This window comes from Parasteatoda tepidariorum, chromosome 10, assembly GCF_043381705.1.
Source record: "Parasteatoda tepidariorum isolate YZ-2023 chromosome 10, CAS_Ptep_4.0, whole genome shotgun sequence".
Taxonomy (NCBI): Eukaryota; Metazoa; Arthropoda; class Arachnida; order Araneae; family Theridiidae; genus Parasteatoda; species Parasteatoda tepidariorum.
The window spans coordinates 21,977,964-21,995,392 of NC_092213.1; the positions used below are offsets into that span (position 1 = coordinate 21,977,964).

The 17,429-nt window shown below is 27.7% G+C and overlaps 1 protein-coding gene across 3 annotated transcripts in view; it reads right to left on the reverse strand.

The window, feature by feature from the left end:
* The window catches only part of LOC107439823 (NPC intracellular cholesterol transporter 1), a 74,180-nt gene that overhangs the window by 5,412 nt on the left and 51,339 nt on the right, over positions 1-17,429 (reverse strand). For all 3 annotated transcript variants that reach the window (XM_016052541.3, XM_016052540.3, XM_016052538.3), the window contains 6 exons: positions 16,562-16,623; positions 13,877-14,024; positions 10,028-10,259; positions 7,969-8,082; positions 4,510-4,669; positions 3,633-3,718 (listed from right to left, as the gene is read on the reverse strand). In XM_016052541.3, coding sequence (XP_015908027.1) covers positions 3,633-3,718; positions 4,510-4,669; positions 7,969-8,082; positions 10,028-10,259; positions 13,877-14,024; positions 16,562-16,623 — 802 coding nt within the window. The remainder of the gene's footprint in view (positions 1-3,632; positions 3,719-4,509; positions 4,670-7,968; positions 8,083-10,027; positions 10,260-13,876; positions 14,025-16,561; positions 16,624-17,429) is intronic.

Below are 17,429 nucleotides of genomic sequence, written 5' to 3' on the forward strand. Positions count from 1 at the left end.
TAAAATACAAAACATGGCAAACCTTAAGAATTATTCACAATGAGATATTAACTTTCCAAAAATTTTTTTGGCCTTACGACCTCTGAGAATCAATACATTTCTGAAAGCTCTTATGAATGGTACAATTATGTTTAGATTTGAACCCAAATTACAATAACAAAACTGCATAGAATATTAGGCTTGTTCACACATCGCCTCGTAGTCATAACATAAGCGGAGGGATACACCGGAAATTTTCTAAATTTCTTCCGGTTTAAGGACGCTTGTTATTGTTTACATTTGACCACCCATCCATAGCCAAACATCTTTACTCTTATTTACAAAAGAATAGGAGAAAGCGTTTGTGTGAAGCAAGGGTTGTCCGAGAGGTCAACCTTTGGATTGACCTCTGGATGGATTTCTTTAGAGAGCTCACTCGAGTCGCTAATAATAAAACCTCCTAAACTATATTTGTAAATTTTAAATAAATATCATTAGGATATCATTAACTATTAACAATTAATAAATAAAAATGAAAAGATTATCAAGCATCAAAATTTAAAAACGCTTACATAAATGTCAATTTCGTCAATGGAATTTATGTTGGGATTATTAAAATGATTGATTTTAAAAATTTAAATTAGAACCTTATTTCTCAACAATAATTCATTAAATAAAAAGGAAATATCACTTTAAATAAATAAATGTCATGGAACTTCAAACTGAGGTAACGTAAAACGGGACACTTACGTTTTGTGACGTTACGTTACGTTAAATGTTTTCCAGAAATAAAAATAAATAAAGATAGTATTTGTCTTTTCTGTAGAATGCACACGTTGAGCAACAATAAAATCTATCCAGCCCATTGTGTTTCGTATGCTATCTGCGATGTCAAATCTTGTCTCAAGTATATTTTACTGGTATTAATGTCGATAAGTTAAGTTGACATTCAGATTCTTAGTACAATGAATGCGTTTTATTAGCAGTTAAAAGCTATTATGTCTTTATATGTCGAAATAATTCATAATATTGCACTTTGGATAGTGACTTGCAGCAGATATTTGGTTTTGTTTTGATCAAAACGAAAGCAGTAGCCATAAATGTGTAGCTAAATAGTTGTAGGCGATGTTTGCTCAGAGATCAGAATATCAGTGGAAGAGTTTAAGATAATTCAGGATTCATACAAACCTTAAAAAGGACGAAAATTACGCATCGTTATAAGTTTTATCAACAACTACGCCTTATAATTTCAAATAATTATACATATTGACGAACTATGACAATTTTATTTTCAAAGTGAATACTAAGTAAAAAAGTTGTTTACTCTTTTTATTAGAACATTGACACCCCTTTTTAAGTATAATATGGACCGTATGAGCGTTGAAAGATGCAATTGCCTGATCCAAAAGCACAATGCATAATAAAGCACATAGAAAACTAATTTATAATGTTGCACTATGTTGTCCTGCGGGAACTTTACGCCAAAAGTGTGTTTGGAGATATCAATGTAAGTAAAACGATACTAATTTTCTTAAGGCAAAAATAGGGCAATATATTGAACATAGCCGAACTATTTGTTCTAGTACAAAAGAAATTAAATAAGAAAATATACGACTTTCAAACAAATTTTCTATTAGTTTGATTTTAAAATTTAATTTCAAATAAAAACAATATGATTAATAATAATATCAATAATAAAATTCCTTTCATTGATAGAATTAATAATAATGATTAAAGTAATAATTATAAAATTACTCATAACTAACAATAAATTTAATACTTTTATTTCAGATTTTCTATTTTATCCCCCCCCCCTCCAACAAAAAAAATTTATACATTATAAATGATAAGTTACGTATCTTCAAAGCTACTTCACCCTAAGTTCATTGGTGGTAACTCTTTACAGCAGTAAAATTTTTTTCCTTCATATTTCTTATTTAGAATAATGTTTTAAATACCTTGTCGAAAAAAAATTGTGAAGATATATTTTATGAAATATTTAGATAGTAATTTAAAGGAGATATTAAAAAATTGCCCCGAACAAACTATTTTTAATTACTAATTTTCAAAAAACTATAGGAAGAATTTTGTAAACGAAATGATCTTTTACCTAAAAATTGAAAATGGCTTTAATGTTCAATTTTGAATTATTTGTTAATTACTCTCACGGTTTATAGTTAAACATTATTTCAATCTTGAAAAAGATATTCTTAGGCCGTGAAGGAAAATAAGATCTGAATCACTCATTTCAGTAAATGATTACTTCTTGTCAGGGACTATGCTTCTTGTGAATGTTTGTTTCTTGGCGACCATTGAAATCCACCATTACGAAAAAGATCGCAGGTTTATTTACGACAACCATGAAAATTCACTTATGTCCCCCTCTTCATGCCTGGGGGATTTCTTCACGGTTGAGTGATAGCCTCCTGGAGAGAAAAGGAGGAACTGAAGAACGATTTCAGAGTAGAAAAATGTTTCATACCCCGGAAAAAATCATTTTTTAGCAATAGTTCCTAATGTATAATTTCATATTGCTGAAATTACGTTCGAACTACGTATTTATATGTTTTTTTTAAAAAAAATTTCGTGAATTTAGCTAAAAAAGTAACTTTGTGAAAAACTCTTGAAAATTACTCTAAAATCACATTTAAACTCGTTTTAAAAATTATTAATAGAATTTTAAAATAATTTTTTACATTAGTTATGTTTGTTTAAATGAGATCTATTCGTTAATATTAAACATTGAGCTGTCAGGTTGTAAATTATTGAGAAAAAGTGATTTATGTTCTCCCATAGAATAACATGCTGGCAACGGTGCCAACGGCCTTAAGTGTTTTACTATCAAACATTGGCCACATTTAAATGCGCTAAAATACAGAGTAAAAAAACCCTCTCTTTCTTATGATGCACTGCCCATCATATAATCTTTCCCAATCAGGTTATTTTGCTTTCGTCATTATTTTGCTTCTGTCACTAGATGTCACCGCAATAGAGTATATTTGTCTGTGACCTCAACATAGTTAGACAGAGATAATTATTGTAAAAATTCAGCTTAATATAAGACTCAAGTAGCAAATTTCGCAAATATAGGTCTTTATACCTAAAAACTTTATGCTGTTTAAATTTAATTTGAATTTTACATCATACTAAAAGAAAATTTAATAAATTCCTATTAATTAAGAATGCAATAAGTAGCAGTAAGCAAGTAATTAAAAAAAAATTCTCAATTCGTTTGTAAGCTTTTTAAAAATAAAAAATAATCAGCATATGCTGTAATTTACCTACAGTGCCTCGATTCATTTCTTAGCTTTTTAATAATAAACCTTAGATCTAAAGTAATCTGCAGGTGCTGTAAATCCTCTGCAGTGCCGGATTGGCTTGTCAGATTTTTTTCTTTTTTTTTCAATTTAAATCAAAAATAATCTGCAGACACTGTAAATCCTCAGCAGTGCCTGCTTAAATGTTGGAGAGTTTCTGCTAATCAATATTACTAATTATGTTTATTAATATAAGATTATAAGTGATAACAAGTATTTATTTTTAGTTTAATGTAATTCCAATGGTGCCCAGCACTCACTTGGTGTAGATAAACATTGATTAATATTTTGAACACAAACAAAATTAGAAATGTAAAGCAAGAAAACAGAACTTACATCATTTGCAGGGGTGATCCTGGACCGAGATGCTATATTTTGAAGATGTATGTGATCGTACATCTTTTGTTTATTAACTGGAGGACCTGTTAAGAAATACAAAAATTTATTTACAATTATGAATAATTATAACAAATTCATAGATTTATTTTAGTTTACATTTTGAATAAAGGTTTCCAGTTTTAATCATGGTGTTCTATAATCTCTGCTCTTTATATATGTTTTTAAATGCTTGTCAAAAAGGAAATGAAAAAGTTTACATATTAGGGGTCGCCAATTAATATTTAACAATTAAAGCTATCGGAACAGGAAGAATCACCATTAAAGGACCAGCAGAAAACATCAAAACATATTAGACTACAGATTACAGTTCAAGCTTGAAAGTGATGCTCATCTTTTTTTCTTTTTAAACAATCAAACAGGTTTTGGACAGTTCAAGGTTTCGGTAAGTATTTTAATCTATGAAAAACTTTGTTGGTAACCATGTAAAGTATGTTATGCGTGTCAATAAAAAAGTTTATTATTATATATTTTCATAAGAAATTATGCCAAGTAAATTACTAATCAGTGTTTAGGTAAAAATCAAAATTGCAGAAATTTTGATTTGAATTAACAGATGGCATTAATATAAGTTTAAACATCTGCTTGTTTAAATTATCAAGAGATCAAAGTTATAGCTACTTTTTAATAAGATTTATGCATTAGTTCTAAGTATGCACATGTATCTTTAAATTTAAAGAAACAAAATTACATTAAGACAGAAAAATGAAAAGTATGAAAATAAACTGAGAAAACTGAGAAGTCCTAAAAAATCTAACTCCAAAATTATAACTTAGACAAATTAAAATAATTTTTTAGCAAATAAATCAATACTCACCAATTAAACTTAAAAGTACTGGTAAAAAGATAAGACTGTGCAATGTGCCAAAAGCAATTATTCCCAAATACATGCGAAAGTAGAATATTTGAAAAATTTGGGATTTGGCAAATGCTAATACTAAGATTCCACAATCTGTAAGAGTAATGCCAGACAGAATCTAAAGAGAAAAAAATAAGAGATATACATTATTCAATTCCTAAAAGAACTTATAGAAAAAGCAAATATGCATGAAGTCTTATTTTAAATTGCTAATCTGCATAATTTTAATGTTCGGAACAATATGTTTTAGGGGTCTTCTTCAAAAACAAAAGTGTTTCTACTTCCACTATGCCAACTAATGGAAATATATGTGAAATTCCTTTAAATAAATAACAATTAATAGTTTTTATTCATTAACACATATTCTTTGGAATCTAGTAACTAAATTCAATATTGTAGCATTTACAGATTTATTTCTGGAAGGAATTATTTAAAACAATTTTTCAATGTGTAGTTTTTTTAAGTACTTGATTTTATTTCATTTCTGTATGATGAATATAATAAACGATTCCTTTTTACGCACAAAAGTAACATTTACAAAATTTAAAAAGAGGACATTTTTTTTTTTTTTATATAAATTATCCTTTTACCAACACATAAAAAAAAATTGCATTTTATAAAGCAAAAAGTTGCACATTCCTCTGTTTTTGCACTTTGCAAGACATCATCGCTTTAAAAAAAAATTGGAAAGAGAGCGATTAGTAAAAAACGTCGACATCACACCAATCGGGCACATCAAAAAGGCATTAATTAAATGTATGCTTTGAAATTCATGTGTTGTAATAAATAATAACCTATTAAAAATATTTTAAAAAATAAGCGAAAATCAATAGTAATAACTGCTGGAAAATTGATTGAAAAAAATAGAATTAGGACATCAAATTTAATAGTCAGCTGCGCAATGTGAATTTTTTTTATCACAATATCTGGATTTTAAAAAATCACATGAAAAGCAACAGCACTATCCGATGAAAAAAATTGAAATATCGCATGGATTTAGTGTAAATCAAGCACATAAAAAAGGAATTACTCAAATGTGTGGTTTTAATTTCGCGTTTCTTAATAATAATATCAAATGAAAATATCGGGATTTAAAAAACTAGGTGGATATCAGTTGCAATAACTGTGAAAAAGTCGATTGAAAAAACAGTGGTATAGCCACAACTAAAACGTGACTAATAAATTCTTGAATTGAATTTTGTATGTCGTAATAATGATGTATAAAAAAATATAGAGGTTTAAAAAACAAAACACGGAGAAAAATTGTAGCAATAATAGCCAATAAAATAATCGCACAACATGGATTTATGATTATATTTATACCATATTTACGATATACGAGTGATTACTGAAATACCAGATTCAAAATTTCAATGCCTTAATATCATATTAGAAACTAATTCAATCTAACTCTAGCTCCCCCCAAAAAATCACATTGATTAGATAATTTTTCTGTTACAAATTGGAAATTGCAACAAAATTGCTACTCCTTAAAATAGAAGTTTAAAAAGAAATTAGAAAACACCATTTTTTTCCCTAACGAACAACCTTTTAAATGTTTGCCATTTTGGAATTACTTTTTAGATAGTGTTTGGCTCAGTAGCTCAATAATGCTAGTCAAAGTTGTTTTTATTTTTTTCAGCCTCACGTTATCAAAGTTGCTTTAAAAAAGGGGGGAAAAGTGAGAAATTCTGAGAGAGGAATAAATGTCTCGCTAGCCAAATTTTGTGTCAGTAACGAAATTTAAATTTTAGATTAACGGTACTCCGAGAAAATTTTTTGACGGAATATAAATTATTCATTCGCCGAAGTCATTAGTGAAAGAATCCCAAGCCTGCATTTAATATTCTAAAAACTCTTTCAAATTTATTCCAATCACTTTGAAGTTTTAAAAATATTCATATTCTTAAAATTTAGAAATCCAGTACATTTTTATACTCCAAAATATCAATGGAAAATATACTTAATGAATAGGAAATTGACTTCATTCAGTGTGGCAACAAACACTCATAACAAAAAATCTAGATCTCTCCATACTGTTTCATCAAATTTTCTGGATTTTTGTAACCAGTGACACAAATGTTATTATTAATTTTCCAGTTTTGCTTCAGTTCTTTTATTCTTATACATAAAATATGTTCTTTTATTCTTATACATACAAAATACTTATAATTTCTACTGGAGTTGAAAACAGAAAATTTATTTAAAAATAAATTACTAGAACATTGAGCTTTTGGGATATTTTAAATAATTACATTGGCAGTTCACTGTTCTGTGGCCAACCTGGTTCACAAAACAGAGCTGTAACATGGACATAGAACTTTTTTATGTTTGAAAAGAAGTCTTAAGTACAAATCAATAATAATACATAATATTTTACATATTTAAAAGAGAAATTTTAATATAAATGGGCCAAATTTTCAGTATGCGATTCAAAATTTAAAGAATTTTTAGTTTGAATTTTAGCATAAGACTTATTTTCACTGAAAACAATATCGCAATAAAAGATATTACATTAAAGTTTGAACCAAACATGGAATTCACTTATCTTCATAATATTGAGCTATTTTTAAAATCGTTTCAAATATTTAAATACAACATACTTCAAATGTGTGTTTTCAAAAGTAATTTATTTACTTTTTTGTTCCAAGATATTCTCTTAAAGAGAAATATAATGTCATTTATTGAAGAAAATATTTATATTATATCCAAGTGCACCAATATGATATATTTTTTTTTATTGTTTCCAATGAGCTGCACAATCGTTCTTGCCGATGAGCAGACCTAGTGCGTTCTCCAGAGGTGGTATCCACTCTTTCAGGACCTCCACAATGGGTGAGATACCGTTGGTCATGTTAATTTGGACGTCTAGTTTCTGCCACACTAGATGGCAGCACCGAGACTCTATTTGGATGCTAAAGTGGAATAGGAATTTAATTTTGCTGGAAATGCCAAGAGCCAATAAAGCATTCCAGGGATCATATGACATGCCGCATAACCATATGACATGGCCGCTGAGGATTTTCTGCATCCCGAAAATCCGGTGTCTGGGCAGGGGATCGAACTCGCAGACTTGGGCTCAGAAGACCGTAGACAAACCAACTGCGCCACCCAGCCACTAGATAACATTTGTCTCCATCAAAGAACATCAATTTAATTTGAGCTTTTGTTTAAAACCATGACTTTTTGTAACCCTCAACTCAAAAGCCCACAATTACTTAACCAAACAAGAAAAAAAAATTTACACACGAAATAAAAATCATTTCACTTATAAAATTTTTACTTCAAATCTCATCAACCAGCTATGCTAATAATAAAGAAACAATGAAATAGCTTTTTAGCATCTGATGAGGACTTGTTCATCTCTCAATAACTTTTTTCTTAGAACATTAGCAAACTTCATTTAAATATACTCACAGAGCTACCCATTCTTTGCAGAGCAGACTGAGCTCGCTTCACTCTTGTTGGTTCAGGACTAATGGCAAATGAATGTGTTAAATGAGAACAAAATTCAACAGATATACCAACACCCTGGAAAAAAAATAAAAACATAAAATTAACAATATTAGACATATTATTCACATTTTAAATTAGTATTTAAATAACTACGCTAAGAATAATAGAAAATAAAATTGCCTGAGTTATTTAACAAACTTATGTAAATTTCCCATAAAAAAAGTTAAATTATGAATCGTCAAAATTAGTTACGGTCAAAAGGCAATTTTTTTTAATTAATCTGTGGTAAAAATTAGTTGCATAATAGTACCCTCCCTATCAAACTTTTTTTTTTACTGTACTCCTGTTACTCTTAAAATAAATCACTTTTTCTATAACAGGTATATGGTGGTGATAAAAATGTTAAGCCATATAAAAGATTAACAATTGCTATAACCTGTAATGGCTATCTTATTAATATTTATTCAAATTATTAAAAATATATATATATTTTAGTAAATTTAATAGATTTGCACACAAATATATCTTATTTTGAACTTATATTTTGATTTTGGAATTTTTTTAATAATATTTTAAACTTAATTGACTGGGCTTTTTTAATATTTTTCATTCCCCTACATCAGCGTTTCCCAAACTTATGACTTTTGTGTACCCTTTCTAAATTTTTATTAAAGCTGTGTACCATTAATAAAAAAATGAATGTAATTTTTACTATAAAAAGATTGCACTAAAGTTAAAAATCACAATTGGCTGTTGACACCACTAATTATTAACGGTCAACTCTGCAAAAAATATTCAATAGAAAAATATGTAATCGTAAATTTTCATGGCTAGCTTTGTTTTTAAATAAAAAATTTTGAAATTTTTGTTTGTTGCAAGATATTTCACATAAAAACGTGTACCCCAGCTAAACTGCTCATGTACCCCTGGGGGTACGTGTATCACACTTTGGGAAACACTGCCCTGCATAAAATCAATTCATTTTTTTATTTATTAAATAACACAATTGTTTGTTATGAATTGATAACTAATACAAAATTAGCAGATGCAAAAATTTAGGCAAGGAGCAAAGTTGATAATAAGGAGCAAATTTGTTCTCTTATTATTCACAGAGGTGCCACTCTAAAAAAATTTCAAGACTGGACTTATTTTTTGACCAAATAATACTGCCTAGCATTGTTTACCAAACTTTTAGAAATTTATAGCTCACTGACACCAAAGTTCACCTTTCCCTGATAATAGCCTACACATTAAATCAATAATTTGATTATTTATCCTAAAATTTTTTTCTTTATTTTATGTTTTTTTAGCAACCCAAACGAAAATAACATCTAACCTAGTATTTTTTTTACAACTATTATTGAAAAAATTCATATCTCCATTTTTCACTTCACTGTTATTTATTTTTTGTTCTAGCACTAGCATTTCTTTCTTTTTTAAAAAAATAATCTTGATTTAACTTTGGCCACCATGACAATCGGTTAGGGTGGAAGAAGCAAACTCGAGCAGATTTAGATACAACAATAGTACAAATTTAATTACACAAGTAGATGAAGTTCAATCAATCCCATTTGTTAAGACTTTAAGAATAAGATTTAGTGAAGCTGACAAAGAGAAGATAAATAAAAATCCTGAGATCATTACCATATAAATGTTTTCATTAAAATATAATATAACTTTTTTATTTTGAAGTTTTTTTTAAAATTTATAATGAAAAAAAAAAGAAAATTAAATTTAATTGACAGAATTTATTAGTCCATTGATTTTTCTCAAGACTGATTTCAGTCTCCAGGACTGAAGAGTGGCACCCATGTATTCCTAAGTCAACATTTAAATAAAGCATTAAATTCAATAAGTGACATCACAAATTACAGTATATTACTAATATACATAAATTATCAATTGATTGAAAATTGATCAATTTTAATTAAGGAAAAAGGTATTTAATCCATTTTGTTAACCATTTTTCAAAAATAGCATTCTAAACCAGTTCTAACAAACAGAAAAAATAAATACTTACAACAACTAAATTGACCAGAGACACAGCATTTAAAGAAATGTTCCACCAAAACATGAGACCAATCAAATTGACGATAATCATGACAATTGTTATGACGACTATGAGTGCTGAATAAATGTCTAGGCCAAGGAAGAGGAATGTCACTACAAAGATGGCCAATATAGAGTATGAAAGACTTCGGAAGGTATCAGGCCACATTGTAAGGTATTGCTCAAAAAATGGGTGTACAATACTGTTGCAAAAAAACAAAACATACGGTCCATTTAGTATTTATTGTACATATTATTCACACAAAAAATTTTATCAAAACTTTAAATATATTTAAGTAAAGATTACACTTTGTTTTTCACCATAATGAGGATAAAATAATAAAAATGTGTTTCAGCTTTTAACATATTGTTATTTTAAAATTTTACAGCTGTCATACAGTTAACTTTCTTCAAAATTTAAAATAATGTTCATGATAAAATTAAACTTAATTATAAACTACTCAAGTATTAAAATTTAAAATTCTGGAATAGTCATTTTTTATTATCACTATTATTTACACAACAGTTAAATTTAAAAAATAAAATAAAGGAAAAATTATTAACAATGTTCAAAAAATTTATATGGACATTTTTTAAATGAAAATTATTTTCTTTAAGTTTTAAATAATAAACATTAAGTAATTTATAATTGCTAAAAATAGCATTCATTTACACAGAAAATTGCCTTTTTAAATTATGGATAAAAATGAGTATTGAAAATCCTTTTATTATGAAATTCATTATAGATATGCAAATGATAGAAAACCCAAAATATTTTCAAATTAATAACCAAATATATAAAAAATATGAATGATTTTTGCCAGACATATTGCACAACAAAAAAAAATTTGAAATAACCTCCCTATTTAGTTTAAAATTTAGAACATGATTTCGAAATGAAAAATACATAATAAATTTAACCTTTTAAATCTCAGTATCATTAAAAAAAAACATTGGTTGAGTAAATAATAGGATGGTTACATTCCAAGATAATTTCTTTCATTTTTCCCCAAGTTCTTAATTACAACTAAATATTTTCAGATTATGCTTCATTAATACTATTAGACTTTCATGCTCCAATACAAGTAACAGGCATAATACTTTTTATTTAAATAATAAAAGCTTGCTGTAATAATTTACAATTTTCTGTACTTTTTAACTTTTTTCAATTGAGATAAGTTTTATAACAATGTGTTATTTTAGACAATTAGAAACTTTTTCATTGATTAAACAAATATTCTTCCTGTATTACTTTATTATTAAAAAATTTTAAAATGAAAAGTATTTAAAATTAATTATAAAATCAACAAGTTATATTTTAATTCAAACTACTAATTACTTACAGAATTGCTTTTTCTAAATGAAATCAATTAAAATATACCACATTGACATTTATACATGATATCACACTTTAAACATTCTTCCAAATCATTCAAAATTGATGCACACAACAGATGGAGGTCCAGGGGAAAAGGGAAGAAAAGGATTCATTCATAATCATTCAGATTCATATACAGAACATCCACTAAATCTGGCTCACATCAGCTATAAATAACTAAAAACAGGAACTGAAAATACAGCTTTTCAAATATTTAACAATTAACACCCTTCATAGCAGAAATATATGTTTTTAGCATAACATATTGTACAATACTCACAAAAAATGCAAAACATATATTTTTTTTAAATAATTGAACTAATACTCAAAATATTTTTTACATGTTCAAACTAATTAACTTTAGATGTAGCTTAGAGTGAAACTTATTTTTTTAATCAAGCAAGCTATTTTTTCTTCAATTATAGCAATGATTATTAATTTTAAGAATTCCAGTTAGTCAACAAAAATACTAAGAACAAGGAAAAAAATTTTGTACAAAATTTTCTTTTTTTAGTTTGATAATGATATAAATTTAAAGAAACAAAAACTTATATATGAACTGCAATATTACAGTAATAATTACAAATTTTGACAATTGCTGTTGATCAACAAAAATACTGATACATTGAAAAGTTTTTAACACCCAATTTCTACCCATTAAGTGATATGAAATATTAATACTTTTTTAATACTTTTTTTAAAAATTAAGTATTGATTAAAAGATACATATTTAAAAAATATACAGAAAAAAAACCACACTATGTTAATCTTCATTATTTTTATGCTAAAAATACAAATTTGAAAGAAAAAAATTGTTGAGTAGTTTCCTTAATGTAATGATTTAAAATCTGTCAAAAGATTTTCATTTGCACAATAAGTCGTGAAGATATGTCTAGGAAAGCAATATAATAAACCAAATAAGTATTACAAAAATGAATCAGCATTTTTACTTCTTTCCATACTTTAACATACAAATTTCCTTTATTTTCTAAACTAAGATTATCAGGGATGAGAGTAGTCACAAAGTAAAAAAGAGGGAGTCCAGGAATGAATATCAAAAAATTGATTAAAAAAAGTGCGATTTTTAAACTTGTAAACCATGTGATTTAAATCTCATAAATAAGAATAATAATGTACGATATTTAAATCGTCTGAATAAGAATAGCAACGTTCAACTTTTAAATCAGGTAAATACGAATATCGATGATTGATATTAAAATCGCGTGAATGAGAATCGAGATATTTGCAGAGACTGGACTTGTGATTTCTAAAAGGCTTGTTTGTATTGTTTTTGTTCAGACATAATAAATAAAAATGAAATTCCAGCAAATAAATATTTTAACCGCAAATCCACCTCGATTTTTTTTTTCGTTTGCTTTCACTCCACAAAACAGGAAGCAGCGATGTCTGAATTACGAAAATACGAGCTATCCGGCGGACGGATAAAAATACGTAAAATCTTATTTTCTGTGCATAAAAGTGGAGAAAATAGCTAAAATAAGCAAAAATACGGAAGGGTTAGCAGCTAGGGCGTAGTTTGATTTTTCTGTTTATCTTTGAAAATCGTAAGTAAATATAATTATCTTATTTCAACGACTGAATTTTCAAAAAAAAAAAAGTGGGATATTTAGAAGAAGAAAAAAACGAAACTTTTAGAGAATCTGAGTTTTTGATAAAAAGGCTGAAATTCGAGAGACAAAAGCAGAAAAATCTCATCCCTGTATAAAGGTCAACCAGTTTTATCCCAAGGAAATGATTTTTAGAGAAACTTCAGAGAGAAGAATGAGGACTTCAATACTTTCGCTCCGCGGAAAATTAAATTCCTCATTAAATATTTTAACTTGAGCAAAAACATTTCCGCGGAAATTAGCAGTAAAAATCCGAAAAAAGCAGAAATTGCGAATGCGCGGAAGAATCACATCCCTGGGTATTCTCACTTTTTGAATATTAAGAATCCTTAAAAAGAATGTTTTTATTAAATTTCAAAATGATTAGCAAATTTAAATTGACTCCTTGAAATATAATAACTGTTCTTCTAATACAGAATTTCATTGAATATATATTGTATATTCGACAAATAAAATTGTGTTACATGTTGAAAAATAAATTGTTTTAATCAATTTTCAGGCAATTAACCCTTCAACTGTCAAACTTGTTAAAAAGAATTGTACAAAAATTTCCACATATAGCATAGTTTCGCTTTTGAATAACAAAGAAAAAAGATCGTACATAATAAAAGCATAATTGTGCCCTAATTTGAAAAAGAAACGAATTTAATGTATAAATTTATTTAGCAAATTTCAGTTGGCTTAAACTAACACACATGAAATATTTAAGCTAGTTACGATCAAAGCAAAATGTTTTTAAACTCAAAAGTATATAACAAGACATTTAACAACAAGATTTTTAACAAAAATAAAGAAAGGAAATCATTCCACAAACCTGTAAGGAAATACTCTAACATTACTAGATGAAGTTTTGTTTTGTATTTTTTCAGTCAGCCACTCTGATATTATTCTAGACCATCGTAAGGCTTCATAAAAGTCTTTGGACGTTTTCAGTATTGTGTGGTAAGTCATGAAATTTGTTGCTGAAACAAATAGAAACATAATTTTTTTTAAAAAAGATAAATTTCCACAAAATCATTTATTGTTTTTTAAACTCTACTTAAAGATACTTTTTCCAACTATTTCACCCAGTAAAAAAAAAAAAACAATCCACATTTTGAGTGCCTTAAATTCTAAGTAGAAGACAAACTTTATAATAGTTTACTTAAAAAATCAGTAATAAGTATTTTTAACTCTTTGCCAGCATCGCCAGAATCCAGTTCAAGCAACTACTATATGCAATAAAGTTGATACCTGAACTGACTTTGGGCAGGAGAAAAATTTACGTTTCTATTTTGTGAAGCCAGAGCTGGGTTTGTTTCTACTTTAGGATACTTAATTCAGTGTTTTCATTACAGAAAAAAAATGGGAGAGAATTTCTCACCCTTTCTCAAAAACAGGGTGAGATTTCAAAAAGTTAAGTGAGATCTCTAAAAATTAAAAAAACAGGAATAGACTTGGAAAAAAATTATTTCTTCAATTATAATACATTTTTAACATCTTCTAATTGAATATTTTTGCTGCATCATCATATGGAAAATGTTCTATATCTACTTTTTCATCAGCTATTATATTTATTTGGCTGAAAAATATCAGTGACGCCCAGTGGCTAAGCGGCAGCGCTTCGCGCTGTCCTGCCACAGGTCCCTGGTTCGATCCTCGGGCCGGGCAAGGTTGACTCAGCCTTTCATCCCTTTAGTGGGTCAATAAATGATTACCAAGCATGCTTGGGAACTAAACACTGGGGGTTCCGCGTTCGGCTGACCACCTGACCGGAACATCTGCTCCTGCACCCCAGAGCCCATGGTCAAGAAAACTGAGATGGGCGCAGTAGGCCTTGGCCCTCTATGGGCTGTCGCGCCATTGAGTTTAGTTTAGAAAAATATCCGTATTTGTTTCGTTTTGACTGTTTCTAACGACATTTGTTTCATTTTCAATTGCCCGCTACGGAGTGGAAGATGTCGCCTTAACAATGTATTTGTCCATCTTAGATTCATGCACAAAAAATGTAAACGTCTTACATGAAGAAACCTTACCTACGACGAACACGTGGTTGCAGAGAAATGTGTTCTGAAAGGGATTCCGTGGTTCGGGAGGGGGGTGGTGTTCTGCTGTTCGCGTCGGTTCTGAACAATACTGGTAATTAGGGAAACTAGATAACAAGGACCGATGTTCAAAATAATGAAAGATCAAGGAAGAAAAGTGAAACGGATTTTATTCAAAATGGCAAAAGACGAAATTTTTTCCAAAATTCGCGCATTTTGAAATTGATTAATGGAGTGCGCGAACTTCTCGCGCTTATTATTTTTTATTGCGAGAAAAGAAAAAAATATGCAAGATTCTCGCGCTGTAGTGAAAACACTGCTCAATTCATTATTTTCCTAATAGATTAGTCGCCCTAGTTTTTCACCGATTACGACTTCAATCGAGGGCAAAGAGTGTGATACGGGCTTGTGTGCAGAACTGTGCTTTGGGATATACCATACCGTAAAAGATTTGTAAAATTTATGTATCAAAAATCACATTCATGCATTTTTAAATTATATTATACTAGTTATATTATATTTAGCTTCAAAACTTTGTTTAAACTGCTCTAATTGAATAAGGTGTGATATTCATTCCTTTTTTATGTGCACCTAAAAATAATAAATACAGTAGTTATTGCATTTAAAATTTTATTTTTGCAATAAAAAACCAATTTCTAACTACTATAATAATATAAAGAACAAATTAAAGTCAATAAAAAAAATTCAATTTTTGGTCCATTATTCTGAAATATATACTGTTAAGGAGTTAATATTTAAAAATTTGCCCATTTGTTGAAGTTTTTACTAGTAAATAAGCAAAAAAAAAAAAANAAAAAAAAAAAAAAAAAAAAAAAAAAAAAAAAAAAAAAAAAAAAAAAAAAAAACTAATTCTTAAATTTTACACATTTTTATGAGTTCAAACAATACAGTGGTATGGCAACTTTTCAAATGTTGAAAATTAAAACACAAACATTTCTTATTTTTTAAAAATTAGCAACTTCTCTTTCGATTGACACTTTGTATAGAAATCTTTAGCTAGAGAAAGAAAAAATGGAGACAACCATTACAAACTCTAAACAGTTATAGCATGCACAAAATAGCACATTATTAACTATTTAGGGTTTTTTCAAATAATGGTAAATCCTTTAAATAAAAAACTTTTACAGAATATTACGAAAGAATAGTCTGAATAAGGCACATAAAAAAAACAATCTCTTAGGAATTTTTAAGCTTAATGATTTTCAGAGAAAAATAAAGAAAGATAAGGACACATTTATAATTGCATATATATATTTTTTTTTCAATCTAAAGAATGCCAAAAGTAAAAATGCTTTAAAACACTAACAATTTAAAAATTCTCAAACATATTTAAATACTTTTAAAAAGTTTTAATATACTTCATTTAATGATGTATACATGCATGAATAATTCAACCACATGACAGTTCATGAATTTTGGAGATATAGTGGGAAATAATAAAGAAAAATTCATACCACCGACAGTGACTCCGTTATCTGAATGAAGTTCAACAGCCCCTGCAAATTGAGCTCGTCCTCTAAAAAAAGAATTAAAATTTTTTTGAACCTTACAAATAACTTTAAGAGTTGCTCAATTTCAAAAAACTTATGTGATTTTCCTTCTGCAGATTATGAATTTGCCAAAATTCAATAATAGGTTTAAATATTTAGATAAAGCTAAAATATAATAAAAAATTAATAATAATTTATGAAATGAGAAATAAAATGATAAGAATGAATAGTATAACTAAAAATAAAAATGACTATTATATTGTAAAATATATCAGTCATATTGCAATGCGAGAGATTATTGATCAACACTAATAATTAAATACAGTTCAGGTAAGATAGATTAAATAATTTTAGCTTGAACATTAAATATAGGTCAAAAATAAATAAAAGGGTACATTCAACTTGTAGCCAACATTAGACCATAAAAATGCTAGGTTACACCAAATTAAACTGCACTCTTAAATACTGAACAAATTCAAAAATTACAAACCAGTTTATGGCTACATTTTTTTAAAACCTTACTTTAAATTTAAAACCTATGTAAATATTAAATGAGAAAAAATAGAAACTGTCATAATTTCTAGTAATAATCATTTTGTACATCAAATAATATAAAATAATGAGTAGAAGTACGGCAATTTTTCAATTATTAATATCTTATTTCTGAATGAGAAAAGTATTCTTCATTCCATTTGTAGTTCTTTTTCTTACATTTCAGTAAGTATATTTTCAAGATTCAGTATAAACTCAACTATTAAAAATTCATTGTAGTTGAAGACTTGTATCTTCTTACAATATTTTAGTATGTGGTGGCTAGAATCTAGTCAAACTT